General features: G+C 35.8%; 2 protein-coding genes across 2 annotated transcripts in view; one reads left to right on the top strand and one right to left on the bottom strand.

Moving 5' to 3' along the window:
• LOC137404910 (NFX1-type zinc finger-containing protein 1-like) overlaps positions 1 to 19,369 on the top strand; it is an 89,522-nt gene extending 70,153 nt beyond the window's left edge. Inside the window, exons 28-31 of the mRNA XM_068091137.1 lie at positions 3,345 to 3,512; positions 9,850 to 10,237; positions 13,815 to 14,012; positions 18,895 to 19,369. Of these exons, the coding sequence (XP_067947238.1) occupies positions 3,345 to 3,512; positions 9,850 to 10,237; positions 13,815 to 14,012; positions 18,895 to 19,028 (888 nt within the window). The 3' untranslated portion in view covers positions 19,029 to 19,369. The remainder of the gene's footprint in view (positions 1 to 3,344; positions 3,513 to 9,849; positions 10,238 to 13,814; positions 14,013 to 18,894) is intronic.
• Positions 19,370 to 21,674: 2,305 nt separating this feature from the next.
• Positions 21,675 to 25,507, bottom strand: LOC137404909 (nuclear receptor subfamily 2 group E member 1-like). Its single transcript, XM_068091136.1, has 7 exons — positions 25,441 to 25,507; positions 24,183 to 24,263; positions 23,774 to 23,935; positions 23,206 to 23,473; positions 22,794 to 22,953; positions 22,318 to 22,531; positions 21,675 to 21,940 (listed from the first exon to the last, which is right to left on the bottom strand). Exons 1-7 carry the CDS (start codon positions 25,493 to 25,495, stop codon positions 21,675 to 21,677), a joined length of 1,206 nt encoding a protein of 401 aa, XP_067947237.1. The 5' UTR covers positions 25,496 to 25,507.
• Positions 25,508 to 26,298: the final 791 nt, after the last annotated feature.

Here is a 26,298-nt window from a genome sequence, read left to right as displayed (position 1 = left end):
GTAATGATTGTCTCCACATTCTCTCCCCGCTCAGTCAGACAAAGTATCAGACCAAGAAAGTCCAATATCTCATTTTTATTTTTGTACCAGTATCAAAGGTATTAATACCGTTCATCATAACTTTGAATACACCTTGAGCTTCTACTTCAACAGTAAACCTTTTATAAATACACTTTCATGTACTCATTATTTTTTTTTTCACTTAATTTATTCGAACTGCACAAAAACACATTTCTTATGATATGAAGTTCAAAAGTTAGCATGGTAAATGTGATATATTTTAAATAAAAATAATTCTTTTGCGTAAGAACTTTTTCATCACCCGGGCAACGCCATGCATTCATCTAGTGATATTATATAAAAAAGGTCCCAAATAGAGTCAACTAGTAAGATGCTACCAGTAAACCACTCAATTGACTCACCAGGTTTACATAGAGCTATTCTTACCATAAATCTTTACTCACCAGGTTTACATAGAGCTATTCTTGTCATAAATCTTTACTCACCAGGTTTACATAGAGCTATTCTTACCATAGATCTTTTAAACTCTGGATAGATCTTTAAGCTCTATCACTTAGTTCATCTCTTCTTATTACTCAATATAAAACCCTGCTAGACATTGAGCTAGAAATAAAAAATTACTTTGCACTGGATTTGAACATGAAGCATTCAGTTCTGAAGACTGGCGTACTATCCATTACACTACCCAATCAGCTGGCTTTACTATGGAATAAATTGTGCACATACTTCTTACACCTACCAATCATTCATGGCTTCACGCTTAACACTTCATTCAGCGGCATGTGTGAAGCCATACCAGAAGACAAATACATGCCCATACATGAAGAAAAATGCTTAAACTCATATGGCCAACAAAACTATTGCAATCAGTATAGATCTGTAGTAGGCACTGCAGCCGATACGGTATAAATTACACAGAAGTAAACACAGTTAACATAAATGACACAGTTATTACCATCATCGGCAAAATATTTTCGTTAACGATTTTTGTAAAGGTTTGCAACAAATCAAATTTTACCAAACTTCCGCTTTGCGACGACCCTTCGAAAGCAAGGAAAAGCGAGATAACCTTCGGATAAACTTGAATCAAAATCAGCAAAATTGATCTTGATTAAAATGCTCAGATGAAAAAGATGTCTTTTTTCTGAACATTTTAACCACAATCAAGTTTTGCCAATTTTAACCTGAGATTAGCAGTCACATCACCTAAAACAACAAACAAATCTTGAGTGATTGAAAAATATTTATACTATGTGATATTTTTTTTTAACTTTATATGAGAGGCCTTTTAACCTGCAACAAGCAATCGTATGCTTTTGATTTATATATAATTTGTATATGTACATGTATCTACTGATAAATACATTGACTTGTGACAGTGCTCTGATAACTTGAACCCTCTGATAACTCGAACACTTTTGCTTAGTCCCGTGAAGTTTGAGTTATCCAAGTTTCACTGTATATATTTCTCAAAGTTTGTCTGTATGTGTATATGTGTGTATGTGCGTCCAGCTATAGCTATTAAAGCCTTGGGATTAAGAGTCCAGAAAGCAAAAGATTTGATCTCAGTACCTTCCACTCACCAGTCAAACACCTTACTAAGTAAACCAAGCAGGCTTGATAGATTTGCTAGGCAATGTATGTCGCTATATTGGAGCAAATAGGCTACTGCTTTCGGTCACTACACAAAGCGATGATGTAACGTCATAGGGGTAGCTCTTATTAGTAAGCTTACTCAAATTATCCATTGGCAATGTGACAGGCTAATAACAAGTAGCAGACAACTTTCATTACCTCTCATTGCTTATAAGCTATTTCATGTCCGTGCAATGCCAGGTAGCACAGCCAGTTGCATCTATACTTGATTGAAAAAACGCAATTATTTGTATTTGTTGAGCCTATAAAAATTTGTTCACAGCCTGAGCATAGTTTCGCTTTGCAAAAACCTATTTTTATGGCAATTTCATCTTAGCAGGCGTGTCAAAAGCATTACAGCCACAAATTTTACTAGTTTTAGATCTATAGACTTAAGAGAATTTTAATTGAACGATAGTACTAATGAGAGTAATTATTTTTTTCAGTAATAATTGATAGACTGTAATAGTATTGATAAATCATCTGACTCGAACATGGTCATGGTCATTTCAAACTGGATGAAAAGTATTCCCTCTTGTTCTGTAATACATCTGTGATACTTTTGTGGTATCAACTAATATATAAAATTTTACTGATCAACTTGCTATAAGAATATTGGTGACAAGACTGTGTGGCTCAAAAGTTATAACCATGTATACGCACTCTTTTTAAAAAAATTAGGTAGTACTGAATACTTACGCCGCGGTAAAGAAATTCATTTGGTAGTGTAAGCGTTAAAGCTATCAACAAGTAGATCATATAGTTGCCACACTATTTGGAACAAATAGTGCTATTGTAGAACTACAATAAAAAGGTGTCAGAAACAAAACTAACATAAACTAGGTAGAAGTTTGGATTTTATATAGGTTTCTCGCTTTCCATTACAGGTTTTAAATTGTTTCCAGTACAGAATGAAGCAACTGCAAGAGCCTTTTCATTAGGATGGTTATTAATTCTGTTATGATTCTTGATTGAAGTTTATAACATGGCTATTTCAAAGGTTTAAATTACTGAGTCCTTCCAGAGTTTGAATAACAGTTGTAGTTTATTCATAACTTCAGATTAGACTGATGAGTACAGAATATGATTTCATTTATATAGCAATTTGTTAGCTTTATAGCTAAAAAAGCATAAGTATCAAAAAGCTTTAATGAATGATAAAAATATTGACTTTAGCTTTTCAATAATACAATAATTAATTTCTTTGCTTTCAAATATCTCAACAAACTCTATGTTAGTATGATATATATATATATATATATATTTCTGTAACAAATATTCATTTGGCTAATTGTGCTCAACACTTTTATCCGCTTTTGATTGCGATAATTCAAACAAATCTAGTTAATTTCACTCCTACCACTGCTACCAAGTTGGAGCAAATGGTTATCAGTAACTTGCTTCCTCTGCGCGCTAAAAATGGTACATTAAAGAGGATTTAATGTCATAAAAACTCAAATTTTGCTGAATTATTTGCTTTGGCAGAATAACGTAAAATACTCATCTGGATATGTGTACAGCTTATCTACCCAGGTTGTCAATGCATTGTTCTAGAGCTTGTTATCATTTTGCTTGTATATGTACAAAACATCCCAAAATAGATTGTCGTTGTCAGTTAAGATTAAATTTGGATACGCTTGACCTGGCCTTTAGATTGGCACTAAATGATCAGGTCTGTTTTATTTTAGGCGTATCTGTGCAATGGATTCTGTGGTGAACCCTGTCTTCTCATGTGTCCAAACTGTGATCAGCCTCAATTGATTGAAGTTCTGCGTAACCAACTTCCTGTTGTCATCCCTGAAATAACATCAGCAACAAGATGGGTTGTGTTGGAAGACTGCCAGCACTTTGTGCCTGTGAGTTGGCTTCAATTAGATTGGGAAATATAATATGTGAAATTTTGTATAAATTAATTTATATATACACATTTTGAGAACGTAAACTTTACTGAAACGGACATTTGCATTGTAAGAGAGCTCACTGTATATATATATATATATATATATATATATATATATATATATATATATTCCGTTCCAATAACGTTTACGTTTCAGGGATTTTAATGATATAAGATAAAATACATGTGCATTGTCGTTACAAGACCTTCTCAAACTCACTTCTTTGGTCATTAATTAAATATTTATAAACAGCTGCGCAGCTACCTGTTCTCTGTTTTTTCAACACATCTGACGATCTATCATGATGAGCTAAAATGTCATGGAAGTTGTATATATCATAGATATAACGCTATACGTACGTCGTTTTTGAATGCAGTTTGATAATCCAGCGCTTTAACCACGAGAAAACTGAAGCTCTTTCAATTGCTCACTCTTACTACATAACGTATACATCCTTTTCCGTTTTCACACCAAATTAATTTAAACTCTATGAACTCTTTTAGCTCTATGAAGCTCGACGCTTTTTCGTCTTTGCCGTATTAGGGCTAATTTGTTTTCGGCAAAACGATATCAACAATTGATTTTTTCAAAATTAAAATTTGGCAATTAATTTCTATTAACTCTATGAAACATGATGCGTTTTTGTGTTTTCGTCAACTTCTATTTCCGGCTTTTTGTAAGGTTCAATTGCTAAATTGCAGTGAAGGTCAATAATTTCCACGCGGACAATTGTATTATCTCGAGTAGGTATGGCCTCTAATTCTCTCACTGTTCATTCAGACAAAGGCAGTACAATTTCTCATTTTTACATTTGTGCCAGTATGGAGAGGTACCAGTATCATCGTATTAAGAGTTTTGATGGATAGCTGATGGTAGAACAGTAACTTTTTTATACACACACTTCTATGCAAGAATTGTTGTAATTTTATTGTAATTGTAGCAAAACAGGTCGACTTACCGTAAAACCTCTAATTGAACACCACCTTCAATTGACCGCCACTCTGAGAGAAGGGTTGAAAAATTGACCGCCACTCTCCATTTGAACGTAGCCTCAATTTGACCGCCACTTTGACATTATTTGATCTTTTTGAGCCCATAACATCAACGGATCAGTAGAAAAGTGGCCACAAAATTGTATTAATAATGAATCATTTATATCAATATCAGTTCATTCTTCCGTTGTCCAATTCCAAAGCTTTTCGTTTTTTTCGTTGAAGTTTTGAAAGCAACATCGTAGCAATAATCAATAACAGTCTCAGGCTAGTAGTAATTCTCTGTTTAACGCGGTCTTTCTACCTCGAAGTAGCTTACATATATAAAAAATTACACTGGTAGATGAACTTTCAACGCAGCGCTATAGAAACAATTACTGTCTCAGACTAATAGTGGTTCTTTGTATAACGCGGTCCTGGTACTTCGCAGTACTATGTACATATATAAAAATGGTTTAAATTTATGATGGTAGGTGGAACTTTCAACACAACGCCATAGAAATAATTACTAACTGGTTCAGAATAATTCCTTGTTTAACGCGATTCTAATACTGCGAAAGACATGCATATAAAAACAGGTTCGCAAATTTTAGACTAAAGGTTTCGCAAGCAAACCTTTAGCAAGCAAACTTTTACGCGTTGCATTGGTGCTAAATGCAGCGCATGAAAGTTTTGCTCTGCCAAAAAAGTGTTTGGATGCTAATATTGACTAGTTCAGCAGTGCAGAAAATAATTTGAGGCCAGAAGATATTATGGAAGGTATTGGGCAACTAGAAGATGTTTGTTCCATCAAAAGCAACAATCAGAACGCAGCTATCCGAGGAAACGATGGAATTATTTTTGCTTTAAAAAAGTAAATCTTTGTTTCTGCATATAATATAAGTTCGGTTTGTTTATGTCACTAGTTCATGAATATATATTTGTATCATTTAATAGATTATTGTTGTATAACTTATAAATATGCAGATTTATAGCATGTTATTTAATAGCATCCTTGCGATAATCTGATCATACAATTAATAGACGCTCGTAACTCCTTTTCTATTGCACATAAGAAGCTAGTTTTGGCTGCAAACTGTAGCAAACATATCAATGAGTGCAATGAGCTTTGATGCAAAATTGTTAGATATGAGTATGAAATAAAAATATATCTTCAAATTTAGAATGAAATAAAAATTGAAAGTTCTAACTAATTTCAAAGCATGACACAGACTATAATATCATTGCAGGTCAATTGCAAGCAATTGATATCAACTGGTAGAGATATTTCTCAGTTTCTCAATGCATATTTATTAAGAGATCTTTGACAAGTTGGAGTTAAGTTAGCAGATTTATTGCATTCAAAAGGTTTAATATCGCTCCACTGGAAAAAGAGAGCAAAATATAGGGACATTCGCTTCGCTCGTAATAGGGCTAAATTTATCTGCCGAGAATTCTGACGAGTCATTTAAAAAATTCACCGCCAGCTTCTATTTGAACACCATCTCTAATTAATCGGAACTATAGAGGAATGGTTGAAAAATGAAGGGTTACAGGGTTCAATTGAGGTTTTTTTCTGGTATGTACATATATATATACATATATATATATGTATATATATATGTATATATATATGTATATATATATATAAACATGCGCCTGTGGATAAACATGCGCCCTGAATTGCCACTAACCGCTAAGCAACTTGTAGCTCAGAGGAGTAACATAATCAAGCGGCACCTCATATCAGAACTCGAGGTAGATGAAATTAGGGAACAGTTCACCCAAGTAACCTCAACCAATGAGGAGTGCATATCAACACACACTGTCATGGATACACGATCATGTGTTGACTCACGGGTTGAAGAAGACATGCAATTGGACCTTCACCCAAGGGTGAGAGAGCTTGCAAAAAATATCATCAACAAGATGTCAGCTGCTAATGATTATTGAAGCAGGGTACCACTACGAAGAGTTAGCAAGGCCATACCTAAGAAGCTGTTAGAAGACATTAACTTGACACTGGAGTCGATCTCAACTGGATCAATCAGTGAGACTAATGCCTTAATCTACAGTACAGCCTCCGTCATCTTGGAGGAGATGGATATTAAGCCACTGCCAACAAGGCTTCAAGTCATTCCATCCTGGCAGCTGAGGCTACAAAATAAGATCAAGGACTTGCGCAAGAAAGTTAGTAGGCTCAGTGAGAGATCTAACCACAGTTTGGAGCGTCCAAAAAGGGAAGCCACAATAGAAGCTCTAGAATCTGCCAAACAGCAGCTAGTAGCACTCTCGGCACGACTGAAGCGGTACACCAAAGAGCGGGATAACAAGAGAATGAACAAACTGTTCATCAATAATCCATCTAGAGTGTATTCCCAGTTCAAAGGTGAACTGCAGAGTCTAATGTTTGAGCCTCCCCGATCTAGCACTTCAAAGTTCTGGAAGGACATCTGGGAGAAAGAGACTACTCATAACACCACTGCAAATTGGCTGAAGAGGCTTAAAGAGAGCCATAAACACACTGTGGCTCAGCAAGGACTCACCATCAGCAAAGAGGACATCAAGTGTAGAGTGCAGCGTATGAAGAACTGGGCAGCACCTGGCCATGACATGATTCAAGCCTTCTGGTTAAAAAAATTGACATCACTTCATACTAGAATGGCTAAGCAGATGGAATGCCTAATAGAACAAGGTGACCATCCAGAATGGCTGACCAAAGGACGAACTGTACTTCTGATAAAAGATCCAAAGCAAGGGCCGATTCCCAAAAACTATCGACCAATAACGTGCTTGCCCACCACTTGGAAACTGCTCTCAAGAATTGTTGCAGACAAACTAGAAGAGCACATGAGTCACTATATGACCAGTGCTCAGAAAGGAATTGGGCGCAACACCCGAGGAGCCAAACATCAGTTACTGGTGGATCGGACGGTCTGTCAAGACAGCAAGAGAAGGCAAACCAATCTTGCCATGGCTTGGATTGACTACAAAAAGGTCTATGACTCAATTTCCCATAGTTGGATACTTGAGTGCCTCAGTATGTACAATGCTCACCCTGCTCTTGTGGCATTCATCAAGATGTCAATGACAAAATGGAAGACGGAACTGGAGGCTAATGGCAAAAAGCTGGCGAGTGTAAAAATTAAGCGAGGCATCTATCAAGGTGACTCCTTATCACCGCTGCTCTTCTGCATATGCCTAAACCCTCTAAGCAATATGCTGGAGGAGACTCAATATGGGTACCAGTTTAAGAGTGGCACCAAGATTAACCACCTCTTCTACATGGATGACATCAAGCTGTACGCTAACAAAGAAAGGGACATTGATTCGCTAATACACCTCACTCAGGTATACAGCAAGGACATCGGAATGACCTTCGGTATTGAGAAATGTGGAAGGCTAATTCTCAAGAAAGGCCATTCTATGCTCACAGATGGCCTAAGAATGCCAAATAGTACCATCAAAGATATAGAAGAAGGGTACAAGTATTTGGGGATTATGCAAAGCAACATCAACCACGAGGCCGAGGTCCATCACAAAGCCATTACCGAATACAAGAAACGCCTTCGGCAGGTCTTACGGAGCCAGCTCAATGCCAAGAACCAAGTCATGGCAATAAATACCTACACACTGCCAGTAATAAGATATCCAGCAGGCATAATAAAGTGGACTGAGGAAGCCATCAAAGAAACAGATATAGCAACTCATAAACTGCTGACCATGCATGGAGCACTTCACCCAAAATCTGATACTACTAGATTGTATCTCGATAGGAAAGATGGCGGTAGGGGGCTCAAAAGTGTACAGCAGACAGTGAAAGAGGAGGAGCAAAGCATCAAAGCATATGCAGCCTCCATGGCCATTTCAGATAAGTTGCTAGCTGAATTTCAATCGGCTGCTCTTACAACGGACCTACGCCCTGATGATGAGGAAATTGACTGGCACACGAAACCTCTTCATGGTGCTTACCACCAACAAATATCTAAGGTTAGTGATCTTCACCAGACATATATGTGGCTGAACAAAGGAAACCTAACGGCCAATACAGAGTCGCTAATCATGGCAGCCCAGGAGCAAGTGCTCCCAACAAAGCAACTCCAAACGAAAATCTATCACACTAGAGACGATCCTAGATGCAGACTGTGCAAAGATGCACCTGAAACCATTCAACACATCATCAGTGGATGCAAACAGTTGGCTGGAAACGCATACACTGAGCGGCATAATCATGTCGCAGGTGTTGTGTATAGAAGTCTATGTGATGAGTATGGCCTTAATAAACCACAACACTGGTGGGAAGCTCCTGGTAAGGTCAATGAAAATGACCGCGCTAAGATCCTCTGGGACTTCTACATCCGAACTGACAAGCATGTCCTAGCAAACCAACCAGATATAGTGGTGGTAGACAAGGAGAACAAGAGAGCTACTATAATAGAAATAGCAGTACCCAATGACTACAATATAGCCAGCAAAAAAAAGAAAAGGTAGAGAAATATCTCCCTCTTGGAAAAGAGATTGAAAAATGCTGGAATGTAAGAACAACTGTAATCCCAATAGTCATTGGGGCACTGGGCGCAATAACACCGGCGCATAAAATGTGGCTTGCCCAAATACCAACAACAATCAACTCAGGTGAGTTGCAGAAAAGTGCGCTATTGGGAACAGCTAAGATCTTGAGGCAAGTGCTCAAACTCCCAGGTCTCTGGTGGGAGACCCGAGTTAGAGCAGAATTTACCACCCATACAGAGTATCCGGGGTGAGGAAACAATTTTTTTATATGTATATATATACATATATATATACATATATATATATACATATATATATACATGTATATGTATATATGTACTCATGCTACAGACAGTACTGTTTCGGCTATATATGTAGATGTATATTATGCTAGAATCGTTAGTTTCATAAAGAGTAGTAAAAAAAGCAATCAATGCGCGAATTAAATTATATTATAATATAGAATATGCATCAGTATAATATCACTATATCAATATAATAGCTGCGCTTATCTGTTAGTCAATCAGTTCTGTGTTATTAATTAACTGCTAAGTGCTTATAATATTTTATATTATGGTAATACATATATACATATATATGGCTAAGCCAAGGTCAGGAAACATTTTACACTAATTCCACAAGACATTTAAATTTTAACTGTCAAATGCTATTGAGATTGTGGAAAATGAGCTGTTGACATAAATTTCTTTTGTGACTAAAATAACCAACTCAGGTCACCAAAAATATCTTATCTTATTGTAAATAAACTGAATATTGATATTGCTATATATGTATGTACCTTTTGGTAGGCTGAGTACATGCACAACTTGGTGTTCGGAGCGGATCCAGAGACTTTGATTTTCTGTCCTTACTTGAGCTGTGGAACGCCTCTGTTGAACACGTACAGATATATGTCCAGAATTCGACCAGTTACTCCAGGGAGCCATACAGTACAGTTGGATGACAAGATTGAGCTAGAGATGGAGAATAAGGCAACCAACAACAAACCATCACATCAGAAGTGGTTTTCAAAGACAGCGCTTGAAAATTCTCTTGCAGCGGAACTCTTCGTCTTTCCTTCACACGATACTCAGTCACAACAATTGGATTCAGGTGTTGGGTGGCGTCAGAGACATAATAACCAGAACAGCGATTTCTCAGACCAGACTAATCGGCGTTCCTCTAGTTCTTCAACTGGTGAGCTTCAATTCAATGGGTATTCAGATCAAACAATGTATCGTGGAGTCAAGCATTTTATAAGCATTTGTTTAGTCTTACATGTGCGTTGGAGCTATCTACTCTTGGAGTTATCTTCTTCGTATTACTTTCAGTAATACGTGACTAACACAGTTATAACTCTATCAAAGATCTAAAGAAATATTTTAGCATAGGCTGAATTACTTTTAAACATGAAGGTAAGATAACCTACTACTTATTTTGGAAGAATTTAATATATATAAATTAATTGCAATTAAATTTATAATTATAAATTTATAAATTATTTATAAAAAATAAACAGAAATTAAATATAATACACTTGAAAATAAACAATTAATTTATAATATAGAGTATATATAAACATACTTATCTTTAGATTTATAATTAATCAGCAATTTATATATTAGTTATGATATAATAAAGAAAGTTTCACTTGAGCAAAATAAATAAAAGCAGTTTATTAATTTATGCATGTGCGTTATAAAATATAGATAGATATGTCATTTTTAAAATTTATGTGTTTTCATTCAACAAGGTGACAAAACAAGCATTCATTTATAGTAGCTTCAAAAAGAACATTCATGGAGATCGCTGGGTGGTTTCAATGACGCATTGTCATGCATGTGCCTGCGCACTGTCACCAACCCCCACCCAACTCAGTTATCGTGTTAGTCAAGGTTAAGGCTACCATAATACTTGTGCAATTGTGGGAGGTATGCGATGAGAATCTAAACTACGCACACGCATCCTAAACATATAGCCCTGGGACCTTAAGAATACTATAAGCACAATTGTGATACAAAAGATAGCGGAGGTCAATAATACTAATGTAAAATATTGACTGCAAGTAATTCTAAAAATATTTTTCTTGTCTGAAACAACAAGTTAGTATGAGCTCGAAGCAAATGCTTTTATTCAAGTTATGCTGATTTATAAGCAGATTATGTGTACTCATTTCTTGGGCAGCAGAGGTCAAAGTTTGACTAAAGAGGTCAAAGTTTGACTAGGTAAATTGGCAAACAGCATCTGTGTGCTTGTACTGGCGTTTATCTCCGATGTCACAGACCAGATATCAGTATTGAACCAGTGGGTCAAAGAACCACAACAAAGTATTCGTTTTACGCTAATATGTTATCTCTCTCTAGAATAAACTACTTTAGTTGTGAATGAAAATATTTTCAACTAAAACTGTCTTTAGCAAGCGCTATGTAAATGAGAATCGCAATCAAGTTCTATTTCTTTTAATTGAGGACAAATTATTTCAAACCAATTTATGACAGGCGTAAGTAATTCATATCATGCTGTACGTAAAGTGTATTGAGTTACATGACTGTATCTGTGTAAATCCATTACAGCTGTTATCTGTATAAAGTTTACTGCAAACATGTAAGAGCTGTGCAAAATTGTTATTAAACTTACTTGCTGACAGTTCTAAGTGTCTTGCTTCCAATCTAACAGTATTAGACCAATTAAAGATCAATCTAATAGTATTAGACCAATTAAAAATCAATCTAACATTATTAGACCAATTAAAGATTAATCTAACAGTATTAGACTAATTAAAGATCAATCTAACAGTATTAAACCAATTAAAGATTAATCTAACAGTATTAGACCAATTAAAAATCAATCTAACAGTATTAGACCAATTAAAGATCAATCTAACAGTATTAGACCAATTAAAGATCAATCTAACAGTATTAAACCAATTAAAGATTAATCTAACAGTATTAGACCAATTAAAAATCAATCTAACAGTATTAGACCAATTAAAGATTAATCTAACAGTATTAGACCAATTAAAGATTAATGTAACAGTATTAGACCAATTAAAGATCAATCTAACAGTATTAGACCAATTAAAGATCAATCTAACAGTATTAGACCAATTAAAGATCAATCTAACAGTATTAGACCAATTAAAAATCAATCTAACAGTATTAGACCAATTAAAGATTAATCTAACAGTATTAGACCAATTAAAGATTAATGTAACAGTATTAGACCAATTAAAGATCAATCTAACAGTATTAGACCAATTAAAGATCAATCTAACAGTATTAGACCAATTAAAGATCAATCTAACAGTATTAGACCAATTAAAAACCAATCTAACATTATTAGACCAATTAAAGATTAATCTAACAGTATTAGACCAATTAAAGATTAATGTAACAGTATTAGACCAATTAAAGATCAATCTAACAGTATTAGACCAATTAAAAATCAATCTAACAGTATTAGACCAATTAAAAATCAATCTAACAGTATTAGACCAATTAAAGATTAATCTAACAGTATTAGACCAATTAAAGATTAATGTAACAGTATTAGACCAATTAAAGATCAATCTAACAGTATTAGACCAATTAAAGATCAATCTAACAGTATTAGACCAATTAAAAATCAATCTAACAGTATTAGACCAATTAAAGATCAATCTAACAGTATTAGACCAATTAAAGATCAATCTAACAGTATTAGACCAATTAAAGATCAATCTAACAGCATTAGACCAATTAAAAATCAATCTAACAGTATTAGACCAATTAAAGATCAATCTAACAGTATTAGACCAATTAAAGATCAATCTAACAGTATTAGACCAATTAAAGATCAATCTAACAGTATTAGACCAATTAAAAATCAATCTAACAGTATTAGACCAATTAAAGATTAATTATATTATTCTTGTTAATAATTAAAGCTGTTCAACTTATACATCACACAACTTCTGGAAAAATTATTTTTAAATTCACTTTCAAATTTAGGCAAATGAGTTAGAGTGTGTTACTATAGTTTCCATTTAACATTTGTAGTCTAGAAAATAGTTCACTCCTTAGTATTTCAGAAATTAAGCTACGTTGTACTTGTGGCTCTATCACTTTTGCACAAAAATAATCTCAACAGTTTTTATTGAGTATGTTCAATAGCTTCCTAAGCTACTAATATGTTTATGCAAACGTAAAAAAATTGTAATACTCTGTGTTAAAGAGGAACTTGTGCAAAGTCGCAGTAGTTTTATCAAAAAGTATCGGTATTTTCCATCATTTGCAATTGTTTTTGATGTTTGAGGTGATCTGACTGCCAGGATGTTTCAAGATTAAAATCGACAAACTTGATTGCAGTTAAAACGCTCAGATTTAAGTGAAAGTGTGATTATGACATCTATAGTTGCAAAGAGACGAACAGAATAGAGACACGTAATGCTGTAACTTAAACACAATAGTTGATATCACCTATAGCAACGATAGCATCTTGGGACGTCATTTTGGTACATATTTTTCTCCTTAGTGTTTTAACTGCAATCAGGTTTTGTTGATTTTAATCTTGAAACATCGGATCACCTCAAGCATTAAAAACAATCGCAGATGATAGAAAAATACAGATATTTCCTGATAAAATCTACTTAATTTAGTGCAAGCTCATCTTTAAAAACAGAATGTTCATCTTTTAAAACACACATCTTCAGTAATTCTACAAAGTGCTGTAATCCTAACGCAAATTGTTGATAAATGATAGCTAACTTTAGGAACTTTAGTTATATCTTTTTCAGCTTCATCTAAACAAGTTGAGCCAAATAAGCTAACTGCCAAAGAGCAACAACTGAAAAATCCACGAACTCCTCCAAAGCGACCACTATGGATGACAGTACATCAGCGAAAGGAAGAGTTTAAAGAGACACTAAGGGGCATGACTGAACAACTGAATCAGATACGACTTGGCGAGAATGTCTCGGCACGACAAAAACCAGGTAATCACAACTTCCTGTATGGAAAATACTGTAAAACTTCTAACACGGTGTAAGCATTCATGACTCACCAGATGTACCAGAGGGCTGAATGCACATTTATGTGCAAAAATTTATATAAATTTATTTGTAAAACACATATTTAAATAATTAGATATTTGTAAATAATTAAATTTATAATTAACTAGCTGCATTACCCGTCTACAGGAGCAGATTCACGGGCAGCATAAGGTTTATTGAGAGTTGGCTTTCATACCGTAAAACAACTCCAAATATGCAGTTACATCTCCCTCTCTCCCTCTTCCCCTCTCTCCGTCTCTCCCTCTCTCCCCTCTCTCTCCCTCCCTCTTCTCCCTCTTTCTCTCCCTCTCTCTCCCTCTCTCCTCCTCGCTCTCCCTCTCTCCCTCTTTCCCCTCTCTCCGTCTCTCCCCTTTCTCTCCTCTCCCTCTCTCCCCCCTCTCTCTCTCCCTCCCTCTTTCTCTCCCTCTCTCTCCCCCTCTCCTCCTCGCTCTCCCTCTCTCTCTCCTTCTCTCCCTCTTTCCCCTCTCTCCGTCTCTCCCCTCTCTCTCTCCCCCTCTCCCCCCCCCCCTCTCCTCCTCGCTCTCCCCTTCCCTCCCTCTCTCTCTCCCCTCTTTCTCTCCCTTTTTCTCTCCTTCTCTCCCTCTTTCCCCTCTCTCCCTCTCTCCGTCTCTCCCCTCTCTCTCTCCCTCCCTCTTCCCCCTCTCTCTCTCCCTCTCTCTCTCCCTCTCTCTCTCTTCCCCTCTCCTCCTCGCTTTCCCTCTCTCTCCCCTTCTCTCTCTCTCCCCTCTCTCTCCCTCCCTCTTCCCCCTCTCTCTCCCTCTTTCTCTCCCTCTCTCTCTCCCCCCCTCTCCTCCTCGCTCTCCCTCTCTCTCCCCTTCTCTCCCTCTCTCTCCCTCTCTCTCTCCCTCCCCCTTTCTCTCCCTCTCTCTCTCCCCCCCCCTCTCCTCCTCGCTCTCCCTCTCTCTCTCCTTCTCTCCCCTCTCTCCCCCCTCTCTCCCTCTCCCTCCCTCTTCCTCTCTCTCCCTCTCTCTCTCCCCCCCCCTCTCCTCCTCGCTCTCCCTCTCTCTCTCCCCCCCACTCTCCTCCTCCCTCTCTCTCCCTTTCTCTCCCTCTCTCTTTCTCTCCCTCTCTCTCCCTTTCTCTCTCTTCCTTAGTTCAACGCAACACATGCGGATAGACAACATTTTTGGTTTTTCTGTCGGGCGTATGAAGAAACAGTTTTCGGCGTGTGCCTACTTTTGAGCAGGCGACGTATAGCTGGTCATGGCTGATGCAGGGTGACAGTAAGTCGATAGCAGCTGCTCTCTTTCTTTTCACAATAGCGTATCGCAACCCTCGGAGTACTCGTGAAAGTTCTGTAATAGTAAGTTACAGTAGGCCTACTCGTAGCTGGAAAAAAAATTAGTAACTCGGCTGCTGAAGGAAATGAACATGACCCACTTTCACGAACAGCGGCAAATCCAACGTTATTAAGTAGTGGAGATGTGGCAATTCATAGACAATACAACGTCGTATAAGAAACACTTACCTTTTTGATGTGGAAATTTAGTAGGTGAGAAATGCGTTTTTCCAGTGGCTCCAAGAAACAAACGTTTACGTGACCTTCTCGGTACACGTTGGCAGTAAATATTAATTGCATGTAAATAACTACTCATTAATTTATTTTATTTAATGAATAGTACATTTGTATAGCTGTATAGACACCTTTGTATAGGCCGCCGAACTCAGGAAAAGTGTTTTTTAACACGGCAGAAAATTTGCCGTTTAAAAAGCGTGCTAACCGGGGATTTCGGTTAATGCGCTCGAGCGGTGAAAGAAAAACAACAGAATCGCCACACCTTTATATAAGCCGCTTGGCTCAAATCGTCAGAGAAAAGTAGCGGCTAATAGTCCATATTACAAAATTACGATAATTAGTACTCATATTAATTCGGTTGGCTTTGTTCGACCGAATGGAAAAAGAAAGACCGCTCTATAATTTATTTACCGTTACTACACATATTAATTCAGTTCGCTTCGTACGACCGAAATTCGTACGACGATAAAAGAAAAGACCGCTCTATAAGGCGGACAATCAATCAATCAGACAGACAACGATTGCCGTTTATATAGTAGATTGGTTGAATGCCTGCCATTGCATGGGTAATAAAAAAAAGTTTTTGCACAGAAGATTTAGCATTAGTTGCTCAATTTAGTTGCCATTGGCTAAGTTTTTTCAACCAATGAATTTGAGTAACTCAAGCTAGTAATTCAAGCTAGCTAGTAATTTAAAAGTTGACTTGAAACAAAATTCACATTGCAGTTGTTTGGTATTAAAGGTTCACCATGTTTTACTCTGTGTTGCAAGTTTAAAATATGTAGAAATGTGATTACAAGCTCTTAAAAGCTCAAAAATGAACAGTTAATAACAGCCATCACGAGAACGGCTATAGGTTGGAATCCTTTATTTTAATGACGTATTCAACTCGATGTGGTTATTGGTTTGACATGTGATACTATCACATGAAATGAAAGGCCAATAAAAGGCTCAATATAAAATGTCTGGTGGCACTAGTTTATGACAAACACTTCAGGTTCTACCGGAGTGGTTCTACCGGAAGGTTCTACCCTTATCAAATATAAATGCTAGCTACTTTACAGTTTTGTTTCAGCTTTCAGCTATATCATCTAGTCATAATCTGATCATGTGACCCATATTTCCTGCCTAATGACGCTAACAATCTTTGCAGCATTTTTCGACTATCACAGGTAACTAACTGTGCCTGCTCGTCATGTTTATCAAAGGATGATATGCACTCCTTCGAGCTAAATTAAAAAAACTGATTTTTAGGCTAGATTTTGAGATATCAGCGCTCAAAGTGACAGCATTAAAATGATGATGAAATAGACAAGTAAGGACAATAGACATGGTTTTCTTGAATGCATGAAGTTTATTTACAAAAATATTTCAACGATTGAGGTTGCATGAAAGTGTAAACAGAAGCACATCATGTTCAACTACATAACATTTGAGCCGTTTTGGAAAGGAATTTTGACCTATGGCCGTTTTCGTGATGACTGCGATTAACTGTTCGTTTTTGAGCTTTTAAAAGCTTGTAATCACATTTCCACATTATTTGCACCTACGACACAGCAGAATAAGACATGGTGAACCTATTGATACCAAAGAACTGTAATGTGAATTTTGTTTCAAGTCAACCTTTACCATGATAAGAGGCCGTTCGAAACTGTCTCAAGCCCACTTGTTTATAATGGTCAAGTTACATGTCAAGCGTAACTTAAAGCGTGCTAGCAGTAACTAATAGTGAGCTGCATAAGTATGTGCAGCTTGTTGTAATTGTGCTGCATAGGTACATGTAGGTGCACAATTATCCTATAGTATGGCCAGTTAGCCATGTAGTGGAATGGATAGCACTAGGTAGGTACGTAATTATCCAGGACAATAGCAAGGACAGCGTATTATATTGAATAGCACGCCTGTTTGTGGAACTGGTGGCTCCAAGTTCATATCTAGTCTGAAGCGGTTTTTGTTGCTAGATTTAAATTGCTATAAATGGACACATGAATGACAGGCACTGAGATTTATATAAATAAATTATAAATATATAAATAAATTACAATAAAATGAAAAGTTAGCTAAATTGAATTTAAAAACAAATATAAATAATGTATAAATTTATTTGTATATATTATAAAATGTTTATAACTTTTATTACTCAACTCAATCTTATAATATTGCTCAGATAAATTTAACAATATCTAGAAAATATTGTATGTGTAATAAGAATGTCAAACTTGAGAGTATCAAGAATATTTTGATAAATTCATTTTTTAAATTTCAAATGGTTGAATAACTTAAACATCAGTATGAAAGAATTTAGCAAAATCAGTGGTAATGACAATATAAAGATATTCAAAATTGTACTTGTTTTCTTAAATGTTCCCTTATATTTGTTTCCAATAAAATAGCCATGGCTCTTGGCACTGTTAGCCTGAGAGTGTAGCATTCTTTCCCGACCATATAACCAGAGGTGTTTCATCATACGCTCTAAGCAGGACGCGTGATGCAATGGCCATCATCCTGTATTCATTTTTTGCAATCCTAACCACACTAATTAAAACATTTGCATTTGGCAGAACAGAATACAGTATTTTGCAAACCAAACCTAAATTACTACTGCCTACTGATGTGATGAACATCAGTGATAGACGACTCATTGTTACACTTTTATTTCAACGAGTTCAAATCCCATATGGTGCAATCTTTTTCTTTAGTCTCTAACTGTTGCTCCGCACAGACGGATGGGCATGGCAATTATTATAGCAAATATTGTATGACCATCAAGAACCAGAGCAGTATTGTGTGCCATGAGAGATCCTCAGGTCTGTACAATTATTCCGAAGACAATTATTGCACGAGACTGCTCAATTATTCTGACAAGCAGCGAGGCAGTTGATTGGCGCAGATCTAGCAAGCTAAAAGTTGAAACCTGTTGAAAACAATATTTTTTCCTGACCTTAAAGTCTGGCTTCTGGCTAAAGACAGGCACAGTTCTTATTATGGTGAAGACTTTGAAAACAATGTTGGAGAATGATGAGACAATTCTTGTCATGCGATGACAACTCCATATGACTGGTTGTACTAAGCCCTCTATTAACTTGTATGTTGGACTTATATACCTAGAGCACCAGACCTGTTGATAACAAGTTGAGGTTCGATTCCTAGAGAAGGCAGGAAAGGCCTTTTACTCTCAATCGCTTTCCAAATACAAATTCGACTTGTAAGTGCAGGCAGGCAGTCATCTATGTGGAGTTGGGTAACAGACAAATTAACAGGACTGTGCTGTTTCTATTTTCTATTCAGCCCCTGATGGTTCGCGATCAAACAGACATAAAACATCGTACAACGTGAGAGCTCGCAGGACAGAATTTGAGGAGCCAGACTATTCTCCGGACACTGATGATGAGTTGGACCCGTTTGATGTAAACTTCGACTGAATATTCCAAATATTTGTGATAAGCTTTTGCCTTCTTTACATCTATATGATTAAAAAAAGTGACTTCATGGCTCCGCAGTTCTATAGGTTGTAACTGCAAAGACAGAGTCAAGACAATTTTTCTACCTGTCAAATGGAAACATAGCTGAGCTCACACTAGATTTCCATAACGTTTAGCACAAGCTTTGAATTTCTACACCACCATATTTATTGCTGATATATTACCGTGTAAACTAAATACCTGTCCGACTTAATTCCAATCAGATGCTAGATTTTCTATTTCTATATTCATAAAGATTCTGTGACTGGCATGTGTGCAGTTAATATAAACAGAGTTTCTTGTTATCTGCTCTTATATACTAAATAAACTATTATTAAATTCAGTTGCTGCCGATTCACTCTTTATTTGCTATTATATTTGTATTCGTATATTTGTATTTGGAGCCTTTTGACTTGAATCTTCACTGGTTTGTTGTGCTCAGTCGTCACAAACTCAAACTCCTTGACCAACCAACCAAATAACTGTTAAAACTCAAATAACAAGTAAATACATTGAAGTCTTTATGACTGGCAAGTGGTACTTAATCATAAAATAACACGCAAAATATGAATTTAAAAATCACAAAGATGATTCTAATTGCGACAACTGCAATTTACAATGTGTTTTGTATGCAAGTACAAAACACCAGTTAAATCATTAAAAAAAAACAGATAATTGCATACCTAATAATAATGTATAATAATAATACTAATAACGTAATACATTTCACTATTTTATCTATTCTATTTGTGATGTTATAAATCTTTATTATCAGTTGTTTAAATATTTAATTAGCTGGCAATGAAGGTGTGAAAGCTGCAGTGTGTGCTCAGATGGTAAAACATTGTGTTCAACGCAAGGCCGGCTCCAGCAATTCGCCAGCACATCCACACCATATTTTACATTAGGCAGGGGCACTCGTCCCATTTTATTTCACTACAATAATATTATTGCATTTGTTCTTACAGTTGTTATTACACATAATAATAGTAATAAGAACAGTAATGATGAAATGGTAGTGTATCTAAGTTGAGTAGCTCTAAACAGATAAAAGTTCAGTATTCAGTAGAAGCTGGGCAATAGATCAGGGGCAGTAATAATACTATTACTATTTATCTTCATTACTTCCATTGTTATTACTATCATCGTTACTATTGTCACTATGTTTGCTGTTATTTCACAATACAGTTATCATATTACTAGTATTATTTTTACTTTCATTGTTATTCATAGCATTTGATAAGTCACTGATGTCAGTATTGGTCAGTGTCATTATTTGTCTCTACTGAAAACAGTTGATTAGAGCTTATGCTACAAGCTATTGCTAAAGAGTTGTCTTTTCTTGTTTCAACAGTTAGTTGAGCATTTGATTATGCCATTTTGTGTCTGCTGCAAGTTGAATTGTTTATTGCCGTTATTGTTACTAGTATCTTGCCAGACCATTCTGATGCATTGTCAAAGATTGTCAAGTGTAATAACTAAGTGCACAATAATTCCAACATATGGCAAGGTGGTCGATTGACCCAGGTGGTATAGTGGCTGTCTATCAAGTTGGAAGTTGGGATTTCAAATCTCATTAAAAGCGATATTTTTACCTAACGCAGGGCTCCAGACAGATGAGTAGACACAGTTCCTATCATAATAATTACTTATTAAAAACTTGATTATATTTATCCTTGTGTAAATACATTCATAGGCCTATTATAGAAATCAGCAGATAACTATAACAAGCATCGATAAGGCTATTGATACCCTTCCTAATGCTCACATGAGTTTCTGTTCACCAAAACAAACATTAAGAATAATAAATTATTGTTCAAGTTTTTACATTATGTGTTGTTTTACACATTGTATGTTGGTAAAAAATACTGTCTAGATAATCATCTTATGGTTCTGTATTTACTTGTTTTGTGTCAAAATTTTCATATAGGTCATGCAAGTACAAGTCAGTCTATAAACACTGTATATAAGTAAAGACCACTGGCAACAGAATGCCATCAGAGCCATTCTGGTACAGAGACTTGTTGACAGATGCTAAGTTTCTATGCAAGTGATAACAGAGTGACACCCGGTTGCACTGAGTATGCCAGTGTTGAAGTGCTACACTGGGCCAACAAGTAGACCATGTTTTCATAGGGCAGTATAGTAGCGCGATGGTTGTGTGATGCCTTATGCCAAGGCATGTGTCTGCATATGGAGCACCAAGAAAGCAAGACCTTTGCTCACATGCAAGTGCGACACTGTTGGTTGCTAAACCATTTCCGTGGCACAAACAAGGCGCGTCGCAACGGAGCCAATGATCCAGAGCCATGTGCATTGCAGCAGCATATGGGGCAGTGTCGCTATGCTATCGCTGTATGGAAACTGAGTATAGAAATCTGCAGTTTTCGATTTCTTGAGTGTTTGCATTTGTTTATGTTTAATTGTTCTTGGCAGCAACAATTAACCTTAAATTTAAGACGAGGAGTTAAGTTTTAAAATCTGTATTTTATTTACAGATAATAAATTATACATATATAAAAAATTTATGCAATAAAAGATTTAAAAATATATTATTTGCCTTATAAATAAATAATTTATTAAAATAAAATAAATACTTATTGAAAATTAGAATGCAGTAAAAGCTTCACTCTGATAAATCTCTACTAACATTTTCTCTATTGGAAGTTCGCTACCAAAATTAGAGAAATACAGTTCCTTGACAGTTGTCGCTTTTATCTCTTTGACCATAGACAGCATAAGAAGGAGATGACCAAATCTGAGGGGATCGATAATCGGTTGCGATGATGTCATATACTGGGACAACACCAACTGTGTTTGGTCTTGTACTCTTTCTACCAGAACTCGTGAGCTTTCTGACAGATTTCTGCAACCTAAAATGTATACAATCTTGCAATAAAGCAATAGCATACTTTGAGAACAAAGGCTATCAAGTGAATCAATCAAATTGTCTCAAGGTAGACTACAAAAGTTGAGTGGTGCATTTATTAGACGCTGTGCAGTCGAGAAGAAATGCATTTTTAGCTACAGAATGAGAGAGCGATTTTTTTATCATAATCGGTGTGTAAACAATAGGTAAATTTCTATATAAAGGTTTGTAAACTGACAAGTATGATTGGCAGTAGATGACAGGTGGACAAGGTGGCAGTAGATGACAGGTAGACAAGGTGGCAGTAGATGACAGGTAGACAATGTGGCAGTAGATGACAGGTGGACAAGGTAGAATCGCTACAGAGCTTGTTATACTTACTCGGCTTGAAGACAGCGAGGGCTTTGAGGCAAGCGTATTCTGTGCTGTCGAGTCTGTGCAAGTCTATCTTTGAGGTCAAGCTGGTAATTTTGATGAGGTCAAGGGTGAGGCTGCCCATGTTCTTGGCAAGCATGGGAAGGTGGTTGAAGGGCAGCTTCCATTGTGCCAATGAGATTACGAACAAGTCAGCCCAACTGTCTTCCAATAAAGCCACCTACGGATGAAATAGTCAGCATATACATCATTTTAATTTAATCATTTCTAGTAATACCTGTAGTTTAGCAGCATATTTTTTGATGTTTAAACATTAGATTTTCTGCAGTTTACTAATAAAATAAGGTGCCATGTGCTCTCAAATCACAATACCACAATTTCTCGCTTCTGCATTAGTTACACTTTTTTCTCATGATATACACGCACACATGACCTAGATTTACTCACTGATGACCTACATTTGTTATCAGTCCAACTCTTACCTGATCTGCTGCCGGAAGAATTCGGAAGGAGGGTAAATGACGCAGCCAGTTGATTGCTATATATAGAAGCTTGACTGCACATTCTCCAGAACTTCCTGCTACCAGTTGGCTCATCTCTGAACGTATAGACAACTCTTGATAGTGCTCAGCCAGCAGCAAACTGTAAGAAATCACACTTTGTGTCATATTCTTTTTAGTTACTTTCTTTATATATATATTGGGTTTCATACACTTACAGGAATTATACGTATTATTTTAATATTAGCTGTAGACTGATATATCAAGTCATAGAAGAGTCAAACAAGAAAGCTGATTGGGCAACTACATCCTACAGCTAAGAACGCATGTACTACAGATAGCTAAGGCTTTTTAACTAGTAGAACTTTCCGGAAGAAATGCATGCTTATGTTACCTGTGAATGAATCCTGCTTGCAGTGCTTGTTTCTGTAAATTGGCTGCCAAATGACTGTGACTGGTTGGAGTGGGAAACACAAAGGGTTGTCCTATGGATGAAAATGAGTTGGTCATTGCCGAGTGTGGTATAGCAATTTGTCTTTCTGGTTTTGTCCACTTCATGTCCGCCATCTTCGATGTTGTCTTTTCTCTTTTGCAACTTCCGGAATCTTCTGAGCATGGAGTTGAACTTTTTCTTTTCCTTGGACCTCTCTCATGTTGTACAGCTGTGAAAACAGTTTCATAAAATAATTAAGCGTTTGGGTTGCAAATTCTTTTTCATCGTTCAACATAAAGTGTCTGCATTGTTTACAATTGGTTTTGAATCTTTGATTTTTTATGGAAAACATCCAATCAGTTGGATTTAAACGCTATGAAATGGCTTTTTATAAAAAAAGATAGAAGAATTATATTTTTTTAATTTCTTAAAAGGTCTTTCTTGAATAACGCTAACTCAAAGCGAAATTATTCAATTAAAGTTTGTAAAATATGTTTGTCGTCTGTTTATAACAAAGGAATCAGCTTACCATCTTTGTTCATGTTGACGTTGAAGCACTTGGCTAGCCTGCATGCTCTGCATTGGTTTCGATGGGTTTTGTCTACAGGGCAGCAGCCTTTTCCCAAGCCCTGCGCCTTGCAAGTGTACTGCCTCTGTTTATGAATGCTTCGCTTGAAAAAGCCAGAGCAACCTACGAGAAAAAAACAAGTTGGTTCAAAGCATATGTTAACAAATATTCTGTATAACATATAATTTCTTTGTGAAACATAAAAAAAGCAAATATTATTGAAACAAAATAATATGGTTTAAAACCAGTATCTGTTTCATGAAGTGTTATTGGTTTCTTTGCAAAATTGTCTAAACCATGTGAATATCTATTTGAAAACAGCTTATTCAGTTAATGGTATGGTATGGTATTCAGGTATGTGTACACTTACCATCACAGGTAAATACTCCATAGTGCTTTCCTGAGCTCTTGTCACCACAAACTTTACACGCCACATCGGCGAGCCTTTCTGCTAAAGAGTAAATTTAACCACAGTGTAAGCTCAGTTTTGGATTTTAATAAACACGACATCAAAACAACTTTTTATGAAGCGAAGTTGTGGACAATGGTAGGAGGCGTGTAAATCTATATCACAGTAGTTATATAAATATTCTACAAAACTTGAAAGCTTGTGTGATGATATAAAGGTCAGGTAAATAATTAATCAAGGAGCTGGTAACACGCGGAGGAGAGACATTTCAGAGTGATTTGATATCTTTAATACATTGGGTAAACCATCTCGTGACTGTGAAGTGGAGAATAAGTGAATTGATATATGATTATATTTCCTTCGCACTCACACCAGACTTTTTTATTCAGACAAAGTGACTTTCATTATGTTAAAGTCACCTTTATTAATAATTGATTTCAAAGGAGGGTTGTGTTAAGGGTTATATGAGCTGCCAATCAAAGGCTGTTTGATCTGAAGGTAGGTCTTGCTGACTGGCTTGATGGTTTGAGACAATACCAGCACAAGCGAGTTATATAACTATGTACATAATATTTAAACCTACAATTAAATAATTACATCTCAGTTTTATTATTTAATATAATTTTGTTATAAAATAAATATTCATCACTTTTGATTTTCTGGTGTTTCCCTCATCTACTGGTGACCAAGCTTCGAGACACAAGCTAACGACCTCAGATGTTTATTGACCAATGCTTGTTCTTTTCTTAATAAAAGATGTCATTGAAAAAGTAAAAAGATCAAGCATAAATAAAAAAATGACAACCATAATAAACGAAATAATAAAAAATATTTTAAATAAGTAATCAAACAAGTTTTATTAATTTTCAAAATTTTATTTTTGACAAATAAGTTATTGTTTATTAACAACGTTTATTGTATCGTTTTATAAATTATTACAATAAAGGAAAACAGGAAAACAATGATTTTGTAAGGTCATACAAATATGACAACTGGTTTTAAGTAGATTTAACTTTTTTTTAGCTTGGTGGTAATTAACAAAATTATAAAATAAAATTATTAGAAGTAGCGCATTTTTAATAGAACAAAGCTTATAATACGGACCCAGCTTATATAAAATATGAAATAAAACAAAATAATTAAATTGCATTGCTAAATAGAATAAATTAGAAGTCTTTAAAAGACATGTAATTCGTTTATTTATTTGAGTTTGCCTTACCTAGTTGTTGATGCATGCTTTGAGCTTGCGCTGAGAGTTCAAGAAGAGCCTGCATGTTATTTGCTGCTATGCACAACCTTTCGTCTCGACTGTCAGCAAAACTATGAACTATCTGCTAACGGCAGCGGATGTTTGTATCGTTTGATATCGATAATGCTCCGTCTTCGAGTTGAAGATATCACTGAGCAGAAAAGTAGAGATCAAATATTATATACTTTGACGTAATATTGATTAACATGAGACATGAGAAAGGCGGGGGAGATAATGGAGAGTAAAACGAAATTTAGCAGGAGTGTAGAGCAGCCAACTAGCTGTAACAATCAGGGGCACTTGCTCTATTAATAAAGCTTTCAAGTTTGTAAAAGTTGAAAATGTGGTCATACCAAAATTATTTAAGTCATTATAAAAGCTTGTCACTATTTAAATACTTTAATTACTAATTATTTTAATATTTTGTCAAAAGAAATATACCTAAACTTAGTAGTTTCAAGTATTTTTTGTATAAATTTTTGTTTTTGTGTTCATGACGCTACATGTCAATCAATACCTTTTATTTATTTCATTTTGAGGCCTCATATGTAAAGTGTTTTTTCTATAAAAATGATCATGAACTCTTCAATAAAATGTGTCTATATATATATATATATATATATATATATACACTTGATTGAAGTAGATAGTTTTTATTTGTATACTCTTTAGGTAGCAAAAAGTCATTAAAGACTGGATGTTTTCACAGACTCTCCCCCACATTCTTTTGTGCGGTCAAACCCCAATCCCTCAGATTTTTGTGGAACTTTTGCCCAAGTTGTTATTTCCAAAATGCAAATTCTGTTACAATTATCACAACACTAAGGA

The sequence above is a fragment of the Watersipora subatra genome, chromosome 9 (genome assembly GCF_963576615.1).
Source record: "Watersipora subatra chromosome 9, tzWatSuba1.1, whole genome shotgun sequence".
NCBI lineage: Eukaryota > Metazoa > Bryozoa > Gymnolaemata > Cheilostomatida > Watersiporidae > Watersipora > Watersipora subatra.
Note: the sequence above shows the minus strand (reverse complement) of the source record. Positions and strands in the feature narration are given on the sequence as shown.